This window comes from Erithacus rubecula, assembly GCF_903797595.1.
Source record: "Erithacus rubecula genome assembly, chromosome: 6".
Taxonomy (NCBI): Eukaryota; Metazoa; Chordata; class Aves; order Passeriformes; family Muscicapidae; genus Erithacus; species Erithacus rubecula.
In genome coordinates, this window is record NC_136688.1 from 55,052,535 (window position 1) to 55,067,933 (window position 15,399).

Below are 15,399 nucleotides of genomic sequence, written 5' to 3' on the forward strand. Positions count from 1 at the left end.
GCTGATGAAGTTCCAGGAGTCCCATTTCCAAATGCTGGGCTGTACATTATCTGTTCCATTATCTGGCTTAAGCAGGTGCCCAGATTTGAGGGACAATGAAAATGGACTGAGGAAGACACACAGAAAGCTTTGTAAAATCTAAACAGGCAACTCTAGATGTAGAATGAACTTCAAAATTAAATAATCCAGAAAAGAAGGGATTAAATATCAGTGTCATTTGAAGAAACCTGCTATGAATGTCTCATGTGATAAGAGAATACAAACACTCTGCATAGGGTCCTGTTACATAAGACTCATAAGTATAATACTAGAATAAACCTCAAAGTATCTTTTAGTCCTTTTGGATCAGGTCTACCTTTAGAATCAAAGAAAAAAAAAATAAATTAAAAAAAAAAAAGCAGACTGCTTTTAATTTTAGTTTGAAAAAGAAGAGGCTTAGAGTGAATGGAGCAATCTCTCCAGCTTGGTAATGTGTCCTTATGCAGATCATGATTAATTAATTTTCTCTGTGCTCACTACAGTAGAGATGTGCAATTGGTAGCAACACGAATTTATTTAATTAGAGACTTTCACAGTTAAAAATTTGGCCTTACAACAAACAGCAAAATCCCTTTTACTGTAGCATTCTGCGGTTATTTTAGAGGTGATACCTACATTGACACAAAGTTATACACACACAAATCTCCACTGTCCTCCATGGCATTTGGAATTTTTCCACATCACTTTCATACTGCTGCTTCAACTTCAGTCTGAAGGCTACAAAAATCTCCAGGCTGAGCACAGCTGCTTACAGGAGCATTCCCAAGCTGGTATTTGAGCTAAATTTGTCCAGTCTTTTACACTTACTTTGAATTAACTGCACCTTGTTGGTTGCTTTAATAGTAACAATAAAAATACATTGCATACTTTCACTTAAAACAGTTTCCAGGTGTTCAAGACTGGACAGGGTACTCAGTGCCATGCTCTGGCTGATGAGGTGGTGATCAGTCAAAAGTTGAAGTCAATGATACTAGAAGTCTTTTCCAAGATAATTGATTTTGTGATTCTGTCAACTGATGCCACCTCTAGGTGTTTTAGGTTTATTTTGCTTTTCATCACCCACATTATCCTTGCAAACACTGAGCACTGGCTCAAACCTCCACTAAAAAAGGATCTTTCAGCTTTGCCAAAGAAAGTGATTACTTTTGGATGAACAGACAGTTGTGCATGTACCTCAGAGAAGCTTTAGCCAAAACATTTGTATTTAATTTATTTCTGTGAACTGTAACAATATCCAGATGCACACTGTCATATGGCCTCACCCCTGTCCACCAGCACAGCTGGAAGTCAGGCTGGCATTACAGAGATTAAATTTCCTTGCAGACTTTAACTACTGCAGTAGCTGAGGCTACAACCAGGAGAGAATTTAGACCCCAGAAAGTCTGCTACTACTATTACTATTTGGAAGTCCAGAATTATTGTTGAGGGTTTTTTAAATGACAGCTGCTTGCTTCAATGAAGCATTTTAGCAAGTCCCTCTCCAGTTTTTCAAAGCCTCTAATTGCCCATCAGACTGCAGCAAAGGATTTTTTCTTTTAAAGATTACACCAGCATTGTGAAACTGTGCTTACAGCTGCCTCTAAATTCTCAGGATTACTGTTTTGAAACATCACATGCATACAGTCAGCAGTTCTAAGTTTATTCTTAATCATGACTTCCATGTTACATCTATGTAATTTGATACATAAATTACAGAATATTTCTTTTCATGATTACAATATGAAAATAACTGCTAGTTGAATGCATCCACCCTTGTGCCTAGCCAAGCCTTTGCATGCTTTGTAAATAATGTGCAGGGAGGACTCATGTCACTGTCAAAAATTGTGACAAATTCCACACCTTAGTCAGCTCTTAGGATGGCTCAAAAGTTCAAGGAGAGGCAAATTAGATAGTTATGTTGTGAAAAAGTGCCACTACACTCAGTATTAAAGAGTATTAAACATGTTCCTTAAATACATTACTGAGCAAAACCAGTCTGATTTGGTTTCCCTTTGAGGTCTCTTCTGGTTTTTTGTACCTGCTCACCAAAATGTAGAAGAAATGCACAGAGGCAGGGTTTGTGCAGGTAACAGAAAAGCACAGGCACCGTCACTGAAAACCCAAATAAAACCAAATTGCTCAAACTTTACAGAAATTATATCTCCAAAACATTTATAGCCATAGAGGAGTGCTTTTAAGACTGCATCTCAGGCATGTTCCATGCACAGCCTAAACCTCAGGACAAAGATTACAATGGAAGAGTGAACAATAAACCAGAAAAAGAGCAGGAACTAAATGCATGTGTGATGACTTCAACTGTGTTGTTACTACTATAAGGATTTTTTATCTGTGTAGAAGTATTATTTTTCTATAATAATTAGATCTGGGCTAATAATGACTTTTGGATTAGACTATCAAGATTTTGGTTACTCCACTGAATACCTGATTGTTGTTTACAGTGCAGTAAGGTTTGGCCTTATTACAAAGTGCTTTCTCTTTTCTTGTTAAGAAGGTCAAGTGCAACACTGGCACTTCATCAGCAGCTTTTCCAGTGTTCAACCTCTTTGTCATTTTGAACCCTTCCTCCTTGCCAACAAACACATTTAATATGGAAACTTTTTATAGTAAAACCATTTGTATCTCTACTTAAATGTTTGGTTTTTTTTCTAGGTAAAAGCATTTCAATTCCTCTGGCATTTGAGAGTCATACTACTAAATAAATTAATTCAACTTAGGTTCCTTTTGTATTCAAAATCTTTCAAATTTCGAATTCATATTTCTTCTTGTAGAAAAGGACACTTAAACCCTTTGGATTTTCTTGAAAGAACAGCTGTAATCAACTGGAGAAATTCCAAGGAGAGTAACATTCTTCTTAAACTGCTGTGGTCAGATGGGGACACTCAAGGCTATAGACTTCCAAGGCTGAGTGGCACAAATTCTACTGGTTTTAGTGCTTATAGCAAACACCCCAGCTGATGATTCTGAGTACATTTGCTTTTTCTGTTGCACTGTTGCCAAATAAACATTTCCCCATGCTGTGCCTGTTTTCAATACTGAGATCCATGTTTATTTCCACACCCACTTATTTCACTCCCCTCCAATTTATAATGATCATTTTGAATTCCAGTCCTGCCCTTGTACATCTTAGGGTTATCTGCAGAATTAATAAATACCCTTTTCATCCCTCCATTTGAATACACAATAACTCCAGATCTGCTGGAGAAAGGGCACAACAAAAAGCTGATCAGCAAGTTCATTTTCACATGTGTGAGATCAAACCATGATAAAACAGTGATGTTTACACATCATAAAATGGAGCAAGTCAACCATGAAAAATAATTTATTGTAGTAATTTTCAAAAGTCAAAAACCTGATATACAGAGATAAAGGATTACAGACAGGTCTTACACAGGCAAATATTTTCTGAGCCTTATCTTTCCTTCTCAGCCAGCACTCAACAACTTCAGTCTCCCACAAGAAGCATTCACCAGGTGAATAAAGGTACCACAAGACAGCTGAAATATCCCAGCCACTACCAGTATCCCAGCATCCCCTGTGGTTCTGGTCCCAGACACTTCTTCTATGTTCAAAGTATCCAAAACAAGCACTTGGTGTTACCTCTGACATTTTCATTTTCTCATTAAAATGAATGTTAGTACTTCTCCAGCTGGATCCTCTAACGCCGTCTCCTCCTCTTGGGGAGAGATACTTCTGAAAGAAAATACAGAAAAGGGATTTTTTACAAGCCTTTAAATCCACCTTCCCTCGTGGGAATTGTTCAAGTAGAATTAATTCCATCCAGCACAGGAAATTAACTAGATGAGCTCTTGAGATCCCTTCCAGTCCCTCTCCACATGTTTTTTAAATACGAAAAAAAATCTTTCTAGATTCTACAGCACACTATAATTCAAAATATCAACTGAAATTGCATTGATGAATATTGTACTTCAAACTTATTCCATCTCAAAAGTTTTCTGTTCCTCACCAACATCTTTCAGATTTTGCTGTGAATTTGACAAGTGGAATACTCACAAAATATCTGAAGAGATTGCTTATGTGTATTTTTAATGCTTTAGAATTTACCAGAAAATTCTGAGAAATGGAGAACGCTCCTGATTTAGAAATAAACTTTTTGTCCCCAAGTGGACAAGTGAAGGGAAAGTAAACAAAGTACAATACTAAATGGTCAACAGCACCTTCAATCTGACCACTTAAAATTGATTGAAATCCCACTCTCTACAAATGAAAGTCACCAGAGAATGTAATCTCACTTCAGTACTATGAGGTGGCTCCTTTGCTTCTAAAAAGATCAAATATAAATATAGAATGCCACAAAAAATGTATTTTAGTATACATAAATGTATTAAATTGTATTAAATATCCCTTGTACTAAATATCCTTCCATTAAATACAATTTTGGATAGAGAGGAACTTTCTCTCCCCTCAACAAAGGTGAGGGCAGCAAGGGATATTCTTTCCTAAGTTTCCAGAGTTACCAGAACAGGCATCTTCTGTAAATGGATGACTGACCAAAAAAATCACTTTCCCCTACATAATGGAACTCCTCAAGACAAACTTGTATTATAAAAGAATGAGACTCCTTTAAACTGGACCAATTTTAACTCTGAACACACTACAATGAAATCCATGTAGAAAAAAAATTACACTTGGGATTTTGTCACGGCATTTCAAAGTTTCAATTTTTATGAAACAATTTGTAGGCTAAAACCAAATCTAGATTTTGCAAGGCAACAAGACATGATCCAAAATATCAGCTTTTAGTTTCAGGTTGTGTTTTTAGATAAACATAGCAGAGAGATATTTAAAAACAAGTCACTGCAGGGCTGGAATTCCAGTCATTGTACCTCCTTCATCTGTGTCCTCTTCTGTGATTACTGGCATCCCAATATGGTGAGTTACAGTTTCCTTTGCCACTTGCATTTCACCTGCACACAGATTTTGAGGAAAAACTGTCAGCTTTTCTTTTGCTTCTACATCCCTCATCCAGTAGTTAAAAGATTGTTCACTGCTGCTCTCCTGAGATGTTGTCAAATGCTGTAGACAAATCTATTTTTCATAGTGCCTTCCACATGGCTTCAAAATATTGAAGTTTGCACTAAGAAACCTTCAATAACAAGTAATTAACACTATCAATTTAAAGTAAATTAATCACCAACTCAGTTCAAGAATTTAAAATGCCCTTACTGCTCCAAAACACTTCATCTACTCTTTTAAAGTCAAGAAAGGCAACACTGCCTAATTCTCATCTCTGAAGTAGGATTAATTTCCTCAGTAACTTTTTTGCCCTAGCAGAGCCTAAGCAAGAAAATTTAAAAAATAAAGACAATTCAAAACCATTTTGCTGTTTAGTTTCCTTTGGCCTATAACAAATAAGGAGTACACAAAAAATTTAGACAGCAGAGCAACTTCTATCAATTGAAAAGTTGGATATCAAAAAGAGAATTTCCTTAGAAAAAGTAATTTCCCACTGATCAACAGCAAAATTTAACCCAGCTAGCAAACAAATGGACAAACTTTTGCAATGGATGGTTCATGGATGCAATGAAGAATTACCTCCAATTTCTGAAGAACCTCTTCTCCTTGCTGGCTGTGGTCTCCTGATGGGTTTTTTACTTCGACTTGGGGACTTCCCACAACTGGGTCCTGATTCAGAGGATTCTAACTGCACTTGACGATGTCTCCTGGATTTGGAAACCTGAATGACACAAAAAAGCTGAATTTCTACAGCCAGGTATTGCTGTGGGTCACTTGACAAAGCAGCAGGGACCAAAGCATCCACTTGATGTCAGGGTCAAAATGGGATAGAAGGGAATAGAGGGAGGGAGGATTCCCACCAGTTGCTGTTCTTCAGTTTTAACAGGACAATGCCCTTCCATGATTTAATGGGTGTATAACTTCAAATGCAGATAATGGAACATTCATTAATTTCCAATCCACTCTCTGTTACTACCAACCCACACCATGCTGCATCTCCCTACACAAAAGAAAGTCTTCCAAAAACTGCTGCTCTGTAAAGTGTCCTTACCATCACATTTTGCTTAAGTGCCTAGAAAACATCACTGCACTTTCACAGGTCTGGACTGTTCTAAAATCCAGAGCTCTGTTTCATTTAATGACACATATTTCAAGGTGAGATTTTAATAAAAAGAGAAAGTTAATATGTTTCTCATAGGACTGCTAAGAAAAAGACAAAGCAACAATATTCTGTTAAGGCAGAAGTTACTGAAACAAAGTTTCCAAAGACTTGCAACTGAGTTTAAACTCTCACATTCCATTTTCACAGGCATTTTACAAGATTTCAATATCAAGATCCAACAAAAGTGAGCAAGTAAACACCCAGGTATTTTTACACATCTTAAAATTTCATCTACTTAAACAAGGTGTAGACATTAAAAGATACACTGTAAATGAAAATCCCCCAAGCACAGGCCTTATCTGCACTGTTCCATAAATCTAACAAGAATAAGAGCCCTGGGTTTCCCTGCTGTGTTAGGGAAACTAGAACATTCAAAAACAGAATTTAGGAGCGCAGTTTTAACTCATTTTTAACCCAGCATTTACATTAGACTGGTACTTAAAACTGTTCTAGAAAAATAAACACATCCCTATTGTCAATTTTCATACCCACCTCAACAGCTGCAGAATAAGACCTATATTTGATTCTGGCAAGGGCATTTGCTCTTTCAGAACCCTGTAAAGAAACAATAGTCCAATCAGAAAAGATTCTCATTTTATTACAGCAGTACTGAAATGAGATATTACATCAAGCAAACACTTGACCAATATCTCACTGCAGCTGTAACCCTATAATTAGTTCTACATAATATCAATGCCACCAAAATGGGACTTCAAGAAAAAAAAAAGTTCATATTTCATTAAAAAGACAAAGCATAATTTTGGTTGCCTTCACTGTTATGAAGCCCAGGAGGAGAAAAATCAAATTTGAAACTTCACATCTTACCCAAATTCAAAGTTGAACTAAGCAGACAAGTACAACACGAGACAGTTTTGTAGCATAAAAAATTAATATTGTCTTAATGTAAAGGAGTTTGGCCAAGAAAGTACAGCTCATTTCCCTCCTTACCTAAGAGAGATTTTTTCTTGTGATCATCTAAGAGCTGTCACAGTAAATGCTCACAGCTCAATAGAAAACAATGCAAGTTAAGAACAAAAGCAAGCAACCAGCCCCACCAGCTGACCTTGGAGTTTATTTTGACACTGTCAAACTTTGACCTACACTGCTTAGCCTGAGGTCTGAAGTCAAAAACTGAACTGGTCTGGGCTGTGCAATGCAGCAGAGTAGTTCAGTTTCCTTACCTCTGATGCTAGCAAAGCTTCTTCTTTCTTTTGGTTTTCTGCTTTATCAATTTCTTTAGCATTTCGGAATAATCTCTGTGAGGAAGAAAAGTGCTTTTCTTTAAACATCTGTCATACACAGGACAGCTAAACTCCAAGAACTGTAAAAACCAAGATGAGTATTTACAAACATGCCCATTTTCTACATCCACCCTACACTGTGGCCTTTCTTTGATCCAGGAATGTGTTACAGAGGTATTTCATGAGGTCAGACCTCCAGGGCTTCCCTCTCAGCTGTGGTATCCCAGAGGCAAGATCACTCACAAGTCCTTTCTTCCACACCACACCCCTGTCTCAGATTTTACACATTCCATGCCTTCAGTGTCACAGTTCCTTCTCCTTCAGTCTGAGATTCACCAGCTCAGAGGTAATCACACCAAGAAATCCAGTTCTTACATGATCACCCAACCTGCTAGGTCACCAGAGCATCGTGGTTGGTAGTACCTACCATTCTGTTCTGCAGCCATTCCTGATGTTCCAAGGTTATGTCTTTGAGATTAACCACAAAGTCATCTTTTATCAAGCTCAGGGCCTTGTCTGGCTGGGATTTGTCAGCTGAAATGACACACTTCATTTTCTGATAGTGGTAGTGAACATTCATCAGTTCCTGGAATTATTTTTTTAAAAAGTGTCTTTTAGGAAAAAAACAAAATTATTCCAGCAGTAAAACAATATCAGTCCACCATGTACAAACCCAGGGTTACAGAAACCATTCTAAGGAGACCACTGGACCAAGAGGAATGTTAGAAACTGATTCTGGTTAGAATGAGTTTTAGAGACAGGAAATCCTGCTAACTAGAAATGACCCATCAAATAAGCTAACAGTATCTTTATTATTTTAACTAAGAAGGTTATTCAGGGCCACTGTCCACACAGTGGATACTGTGGTTTATTTTTATCTCTTTGGAGGAAATATTTTAATTCACAGATTTCTGTACCACTGCAGTCAACCTTACACATTTGCCAGCAATAAATGAAAAAAATGGCAAAGAAAGTTCTATCACTGAGTGATATAAGAAACTTTACCTGGCTTGAATTACTCAGGTTTTTATAAAATGCATCATATAAGTCAAAAAACAAGGTTTGAACAGAGAAATAAAGGTGAGAGAAAGTTATGAACTTGCAGATAAGTAAATTCAAATTACCACAAGTATCAATCCTCCAGATGCAACGTGCAGACATATAAAAAAAAAAAACCCACCATACTTCCACCCATTTTCCATTTTTGCTCTAAGTGACAATTAACCATTTACACCCTTTTATATCTTACTGATGCAAAACCACAAAACATTAGTGCATCTTTCAGTATTGAAAAAGTACCACAATTATTCCAAACTAAATGCCACACTTCTGAGTGTCTGGTAAAATTACCTTAGTCTGCATTCCACAAGAGACTGACAAAGGACAAGACTATGCTGATTAGAGAAATTACAGCTCTTGCACAACAGAGAAATTAAAACAAAACAAACCCCATGGATTAATCTGTAGTTTTAAGGTTGCTGTACCTCCAATACATCATTAGTGATGAGGTTGTTTACTCTGTTAGTTGGGTCCTTAAATTCTTCTTTCAAAGGATTTTCTGCAATCTTCTTCTTACTCCTCCTGTAGGTCAGCTAAAACAAGAAGCAATGTTTGTAACCTAAAAGAAAACTAAATGGCACCTCTTTTTGAGAATTCCTACTGCATATCCATCAATCAGGAGATGGGAGATACTGAAAGGCATAAAATCATCTCACCAACAGCTTTCCTGTCACACACTCACAGCCAGCACTTTTTACAAATTATTCTCTAGTTAAGAATTTCATCCAGTATCATTATTTAGTAATTAGGAATTTAATTCAGACTAATTTCCCCAGCTGGTAAGACATCTATTAGGAACAGTAGATACTGAAAAAATATTTTTCAAGTGAGAAGCATTCAAACATCCTCTAAGCTCTTCATCACCTACCTATGTAAAGCCACATATTGCATTTCAACATGGCCTCAAGGCTGAGCTAACCATGAGTGCTGTTGAACTGTCAGCCATTGAAAGATGAGGGTATTTTATTTCAAAATATAATTTTAAAAAATCATTCATGTAATAACTCACTAGCTTTGGCATTGCTGTGAAGTGGAAGGCTCTGGCAAGTCGCAGTCTCCTAAAGATATAGGTTGCATCATAGTGCTGGGAGTCAAGCAGATCCTGCTGGAATTTCTGGATTTCAGGCCAATCCTTGAGTGCAATTCTGATCTGCAACAAAAAGAGTTACATACTGTTAAATCAATATTTCAACCATAAAAATTAACTGAGCTGACTTCTAGGATCCCACTAGAACATTTGTTATTACAATCATTATTTTATGCACACAAGATTATTATACTTTGTTTGACAGTGACATGGAACACAATATTTTTGATATTTGAAAGCATTCATTCTTCACATTCTGAAGTGTGTGAAAAACAGTCTGCACCTAGCATGTTTCCCTTCACTAGTAATTAGGAAACAATACTCATACCAGGTTGCTCTGCCAATGAAATGCTCATAAATGTTCTCTTCCCTTATTTCTTCCTTTCTCTCCTGTGACATCCACTCTGCCCACTTCACTTTGTCTCTGCTTGGCTTTCTTCATGTACCCTCTTACAGCTGCTATCCAGCAGAGGCTTTAAAACTGCCTAAATAAAGTTATTGATTTCTCAGAGGTCAAATATGAGACATCATGGCATCAACCAGTAGACTACTCAAAATTTGGTTTGTTATTTATAGAATTCGGACTCAATTTTGCATGTGCACACAACATATATTCTTCTCCTTGCACAGTGTTTGTAATTCCTTTAGATATTGGTCTTCTATCCTAAATGCAGCAAGGAAGGTGTCATTCAGGCATAGACCCTCTCAACCTATTAATGAATTCCTTTTCTAGTTTACAGGAAGTGGAAATAATTCAGTCTCCATTGTGTTGGAATTCTAAAGAGTAACTCAGGCTATAATAGGGTGCACCCTACAGCTGATGAACACATTCTTTGTCCCTGCCTTTCCCAATAGTTCCAATGTGGCTTGGAGTATTTTTATTTCAATAAAGTGAGAGGAAATGCCCTAACCATTTATGATGACAAAGCAGACAGCAGTGTACCACATATCTTATGCCTAGTACCTCCTGAGAATAAAACCTCAGGAGCAATTACCTTTTGTTTTGGCTGGCAAAGCTGGGCATTATAGAGTCCATACAGAAGGTACAGAGCACCAACTCGGATCTGGAAGGAGTAGGGGGGCAAAAAGTACTGCTGGGCCAGATCAAGAGTCTTCTTTGTGAGCTTATTCCTCTCCAAAGCTCTTACTCTACCACTAAAACAAAGAAACAAAACAAAACAAAAAAAAAGCAGCATGTTAAAGCAGGGAAGTATAAAACTGCAGGAAAAATCCATAATGAAAAAACAAGCTTTAGATGTTTTAAAAATACAGAATCATTGAATGTCAGCTGGAAGGGACCCACAAGGATGACTGAGTACAACTATTGGCCCTGCAGAAGAATCACAGCCTGACAGGGTTTAAGAAGAGTTTGGAGAAGGTTCTCAGGCCCAGGGTATGACCTTGAGAGCATCCTGTGCAGGGCCAGGCGTTGGACTCCAACATCCCTTTTCATTTGTTATAAATGAGAAACAAAGTCTCGATATTCAGAAAAATTTAGATTATTTTATTTAATATAGACAGAGCAAGCAGCACTGGGGAAAACGTGAGGGGTCACCACCCATTCCACACTTCCATTGAACTTGGTTTGCAGCTCCCTTTTTATAGTATGGTTTTCCTTGTAATAATCAATAATTGTTATTGTTTTGTTGTAATAATTATGCCAGGTAAGCAGTGGTGGTCAAAGAAACTTCCAAACTTCTGTGGGACAGCTCTTGGGACAATTGGTCATGTAACCATCTGGTCTTGGGAGATAAAACACAGAAGTGGGAAGCTTGATCTTTAGCAGATAGTTTGTGATTGATTTACACAAAAGCAGGAAATCTGATAATGCAAAAAACCCTTTCAGACTATGGAAAACCATTTTGTTTTTGTTTTTCAAACTGGCATACACAATATTCATAACGGGGGGATTTAAACAGAGGGGGTTTAATAATATATTTCTCTTTATCTAGGTCTATGTCTTTTTCTTATTTTAAGTATTCTGGTTTATAGAAACTTCAAAACTTCTATGATTAACACGAATCATTTATCAATTATCACACGTTCCTCCCAACGCATGATATTCTACGATTCAGCGCAACATGCACTGTCCCGCGATCATACTTTTAAATCTCAAGAGGATTGCAAAAAACTCCCTGCGGAGTCAACGCTGAAAACACACACGTTCCTAAAGCGAGAAATACACTGAATTTAAACCGCTTTCCATCACTACAGAGACGCTCCCCTTTATTCAGAGCCCCCGAGCCAGGCTGAGGGCTCAGCCCGCCCGCGGTGCCTCCGGGGCGCTGCCTGAGGGAGCGGCGCTGCGGGCCTGGCGAGGGCAGCGCGGCCGGGCCTGAGGGCCGCCCGGAGCCATGCCCGCCCTGCCTCACTCACTAGAAGATGCTGTGGAAGCGGCGCTCCCGCCACAGCTCGGCGAAGCGCTCGAAGCGGACGGTGTCTGCCTGCTGGAAGGCGCCGAGCAGCTCCTCGCAATCCTCCTTCAGCCCCGGCACGGCGCTCATCCCGCCGCGCCCCCGCCCGCCCCGCGCATGCGCGCGGAACCGCCGCAGCCCCGCGGCGCCTGCGCGCGGCGAGAGGCGTGAGGCGAGAGCCGGGAGCGCGCTCGGCCCCGCAAAAACACCTTCATCTACCGCTCAAAGCACGGGTGAGCCAAAACTGACACACCAGGCACCGAGTCCAGCCCTGCAGATGCTGGACTGGGGCATGTCCAGCCTGGCTGGCAGGGGCAGGATGCTCCCAGATCCACTGCACTGTCAGGAAAGGTTCACTCAGCAGTGCAACACTTGCAACAGACACTGCCTTTAACCCCCAGTGCTTAGCTGTTTAATTAAACTGCTCTTTATGTGTTGAAACATTGCTATTAAATATGCAATATTTAAGTTTATATGTAGTTTATTAAGTTTAACCTGTAAGCATCAAAATTATCTGACCCAACAGTTGTACCTCTTTGGAAACAAAGCTTAATTTCATCCAAAGCAAGCTTTAAACCCCCCTCAGTGTTACATGCAGATGGTTCTTTTGGGCCCTAATATGCAATTCTATAATTCAGTAACTACTTTGGGGAGTTTAATGTGTGTACACAGATACTATTAACTTTTGTGCTTTCAGAGGGATTACACAGAAACCAGGACACCTGTGCAATATTAAAATTCTAAAAGTGTCTTTCCCTCCTCACTCTGTGCCAGGAGGGTTTCACTGGTGTACTTTTGGAGCAGCTCCAGCTTCTTTCTCCATACAAGAGCCTCCTCAATCTCCTGCTGGGTTGGCACTGGAACATGTGCAATAAATTTCTGTTGACCATATTCACCTTCTTTCTCCTTGTCACCTTCCTCATCAGACTCTTCCTCGTGGACAGGATAGATGTTTTCTTCCTCCTCCTCATCTCTTGCAAGTTGTGCTTCTCTCTCCATCTTCTATTTTTCCACTGCTTCTGCCATAACTTTCTTCTCATATTCCTGCTCCAGGGGCTCCAGAATCCCATCATCTTCATCCCTGTAGCCATAGTATTCAGCATCAATGTCCTTCATAAGCTCAGCCCGAGTCTTCCGTGGGGGTGGCAAGGGCTCCTTTTCAAAAAGTTCTCTAACTCCTGGCAAGATCTTTGCAGCCCCAAAGTATTTGTAGCCTCTGTTTCGTGGAACTTCTTTCCCTTCATGTTCTAACATTTTTGGGCCAATCCTAGCATAATCAGGACCTCCCAGCTCCCTTATTCTGTATTCCCAGTGTCCCTTCTCCCTCAGAAGTTTGTTTATCTCATCATTCAGGTCCCGAATTCTGAACTCACCCAGTCCAGCATTTTGGATCTGTGCCACTTTCTTAGAAATCTCCCCAATGATCTGTCTCCTCCATTTCTCAGCTTTGGGCAGCTCGTTGCACTCTGATGCAAGGAAAGGCCTTCTCTCCTTGGCTTTCCCTTCCTCAAGCCGGGCTTGCCGAAATCTCGCCAAGGCTGTCATGGCCCTCTCTGCATTGCGAGCCGTGGTCCCGCCGTGCCCTGAGCCCTGCCCAACACACCGTGCACACAGCAGCTCTGACCCTGGAGCTGAGCCAGCCCTGTTCCTGCAGCCCTTCTGCAGCCCTCCTCCTCACCAAAAATAAAAACCCTACTGCTCTAGCAAGACAGAGTCAGAATACAGCCTGACACCCTGTTGGTCAGAGTGCTGGTAGCAGTCCAAGCAAATGCTGCAGTCCTCCTGGAGTGACAGATGTGGCTCTGCTGAAGCACTGATCCTGTAGAAGGGTGCAGCTTTCCTCTGAAGTCCAGTGGTGAGGAAGATGGGCTTGGTCTTCCTCTGGGAATCCAGTGGAAAAAGGCTGCCTGTGGTGTTCCAAATCTGTTTATATCCAGGTAGGAAAGGCTTGGTTCCTCCCCCTGGCTGGAGCATCTCCCAATGGGATGATGGAATTTTATCAGTCATGCACTGGGACTCAATGGGCCATTAACAGGAGATATGTCCCTGGAGGAAGAATGGGCCTTGGAAGAGACAAAGAAAACTGCCCTGCCTGGTTTTATCAGCTGGCCCATTAGCAGAAGATTCCCCTTCACCTCCCCCCTTCCCAGATGGAAGAAATAAGGAACACATCGCCACCTGGTTGGAACAGATGGTGATAGAATACAAACTTGTGGTTACATCTTGCATTGCAATCTAAGATACTTAAATATTACCTTTCTACATTGTAAGATATATAACTGTTTTCTTTGAAGAGATTAGATGATTCTGACCAAAACAGCTGTGATGAAACACTGATAAACGTATGTGTGTGGATAAAGAAAATAGAGTGTTTTCACCCTTGATTTGGTCAAAGATTCTCTTGGTCATTACAATCTCTGCTGTTTTATCTTCCATAGATAACAATTAAAAAAATAATTATACTGTACCCTGAAGAAGGCCTGGCTTGATTACTGCTGTAGTCAGGAAAATCTGGAAGATAGCTTTTTCCAGTAGTTTCCATCTGGTTTGAAGTAGTTTTATTTGAAGAAAGTGAGAGAAAATGCCCTAACATGAGCTCCAGTTAATTACTGCACCGGGCTGGGCCTGATGTACATTGGAGCTTAAGCCTGATACTGTAAGTCCCTGCTTAAGTACAGAGCCTGGTGAGTCAGCAGGGTGATTAAGGATGTTTGTGTGTGAAAAGACAGAGCAGCAGGCTGCAAAGGGCATGAAATAAAGAGATTCTGATCCTTATCCAGGGAGACTCAAATAGAGAGTTTAGTGGAGGGTATTCCACTTAGAGGGCAATCATAAAAATAGGGGGTTCTGAGGAAATTAAAAGCATTTTATTTAATAAATAATACCTATAAAAATATCAACACCTAATTACACAACAGAGGTACCTAAGTATTGCATGAATGTGTGAATAGAAACTGAAGACAGTATATGTGTATGTCCTACTTGTGTGACTGATGAGTGAAAAGATTTTGTGTTATAATTTTGTGTTTAAGCTGTGGACTCAGAGATGAACCTCGAGTGCAGTGTAAAATCTGTCATTATTGAAAAGAACACGGACATTTAAGATGAAACTGTCCACAGAGGGACCTGAACGTTTTTAAGGAGACTTGAAAACCTGGCAAATACAGAGGTCAAAAGTCATTTTCAGCCTTCTCTTTTTTTCCCCAAATTCAAAGCGCCAACTAGCATCATAAGCTTCTGTCCCAAAAGTCTTTTTGTAATCCTTCAAAAATACAATAACTCAAGATAAACAACTTATGAAGGAACTGCTAATTACAATATGGTTTCAATTATTGTTACTAACTAACAATATTTTAGTTAGTATTGTTACTAAAGGTAACCTTCATTTGGTTACAAAATATGTAAAACTTGATTCTTTGAAAG

General features: G+C 39.5%; 1 protein-coding gene and 1 pseudogene across 2 annotated transcripts; both read right to left on the reverse strand.

Annotated features, from left to right (window-relative positions):
- Positions 1-3,346: 3,346 nt before the first annotated feature.
- Positions 3,347-12,095, reverse strand: SNAPC1 (small nuclear RNA activating complex polypeptide 1). Its single transcript, XM_079308932.1, has 10 exons — positions 11,939-12,095; positions 10,558-10,717; positions 9,485-9,625; positions 8,901-9,008; positions 7,844-8,002; positions 7,357-7,431; positions 6,668-6,730; positions 5,593-5,734; positions 4,884-4,964; positions 3,347-3,729 (listed from the first exon to the last, which is right to left on the reverse strand). Exons 1-10 carry the CDS (start codon positions 12,064-12,066, stop codon positions 3,695-3,697), a joined length of 1,092 nt encoding a protein of 363 aa, XP_079165058.1. The 5' UTR covers positions 12,067-12,095; the 3' UTR covers positions 3,347-3,694.
- Positions 12,096-12,533: 438 nt separating this feature from the next.
- On the reverse strand, positions 12,534-13,547 carry LOC306803652 (pre-mRNA-splicing factor ISY1 homolog pseudogene; annotated as a pseudogene). Its single transcript has one exon. The product of its transcript is annotated as a pre-mRNA-splicing factor ISY1 homolog pseudogene (transcript).
- Positions 13,548-15,399: the final 1,852 nt, after the last annotated feature.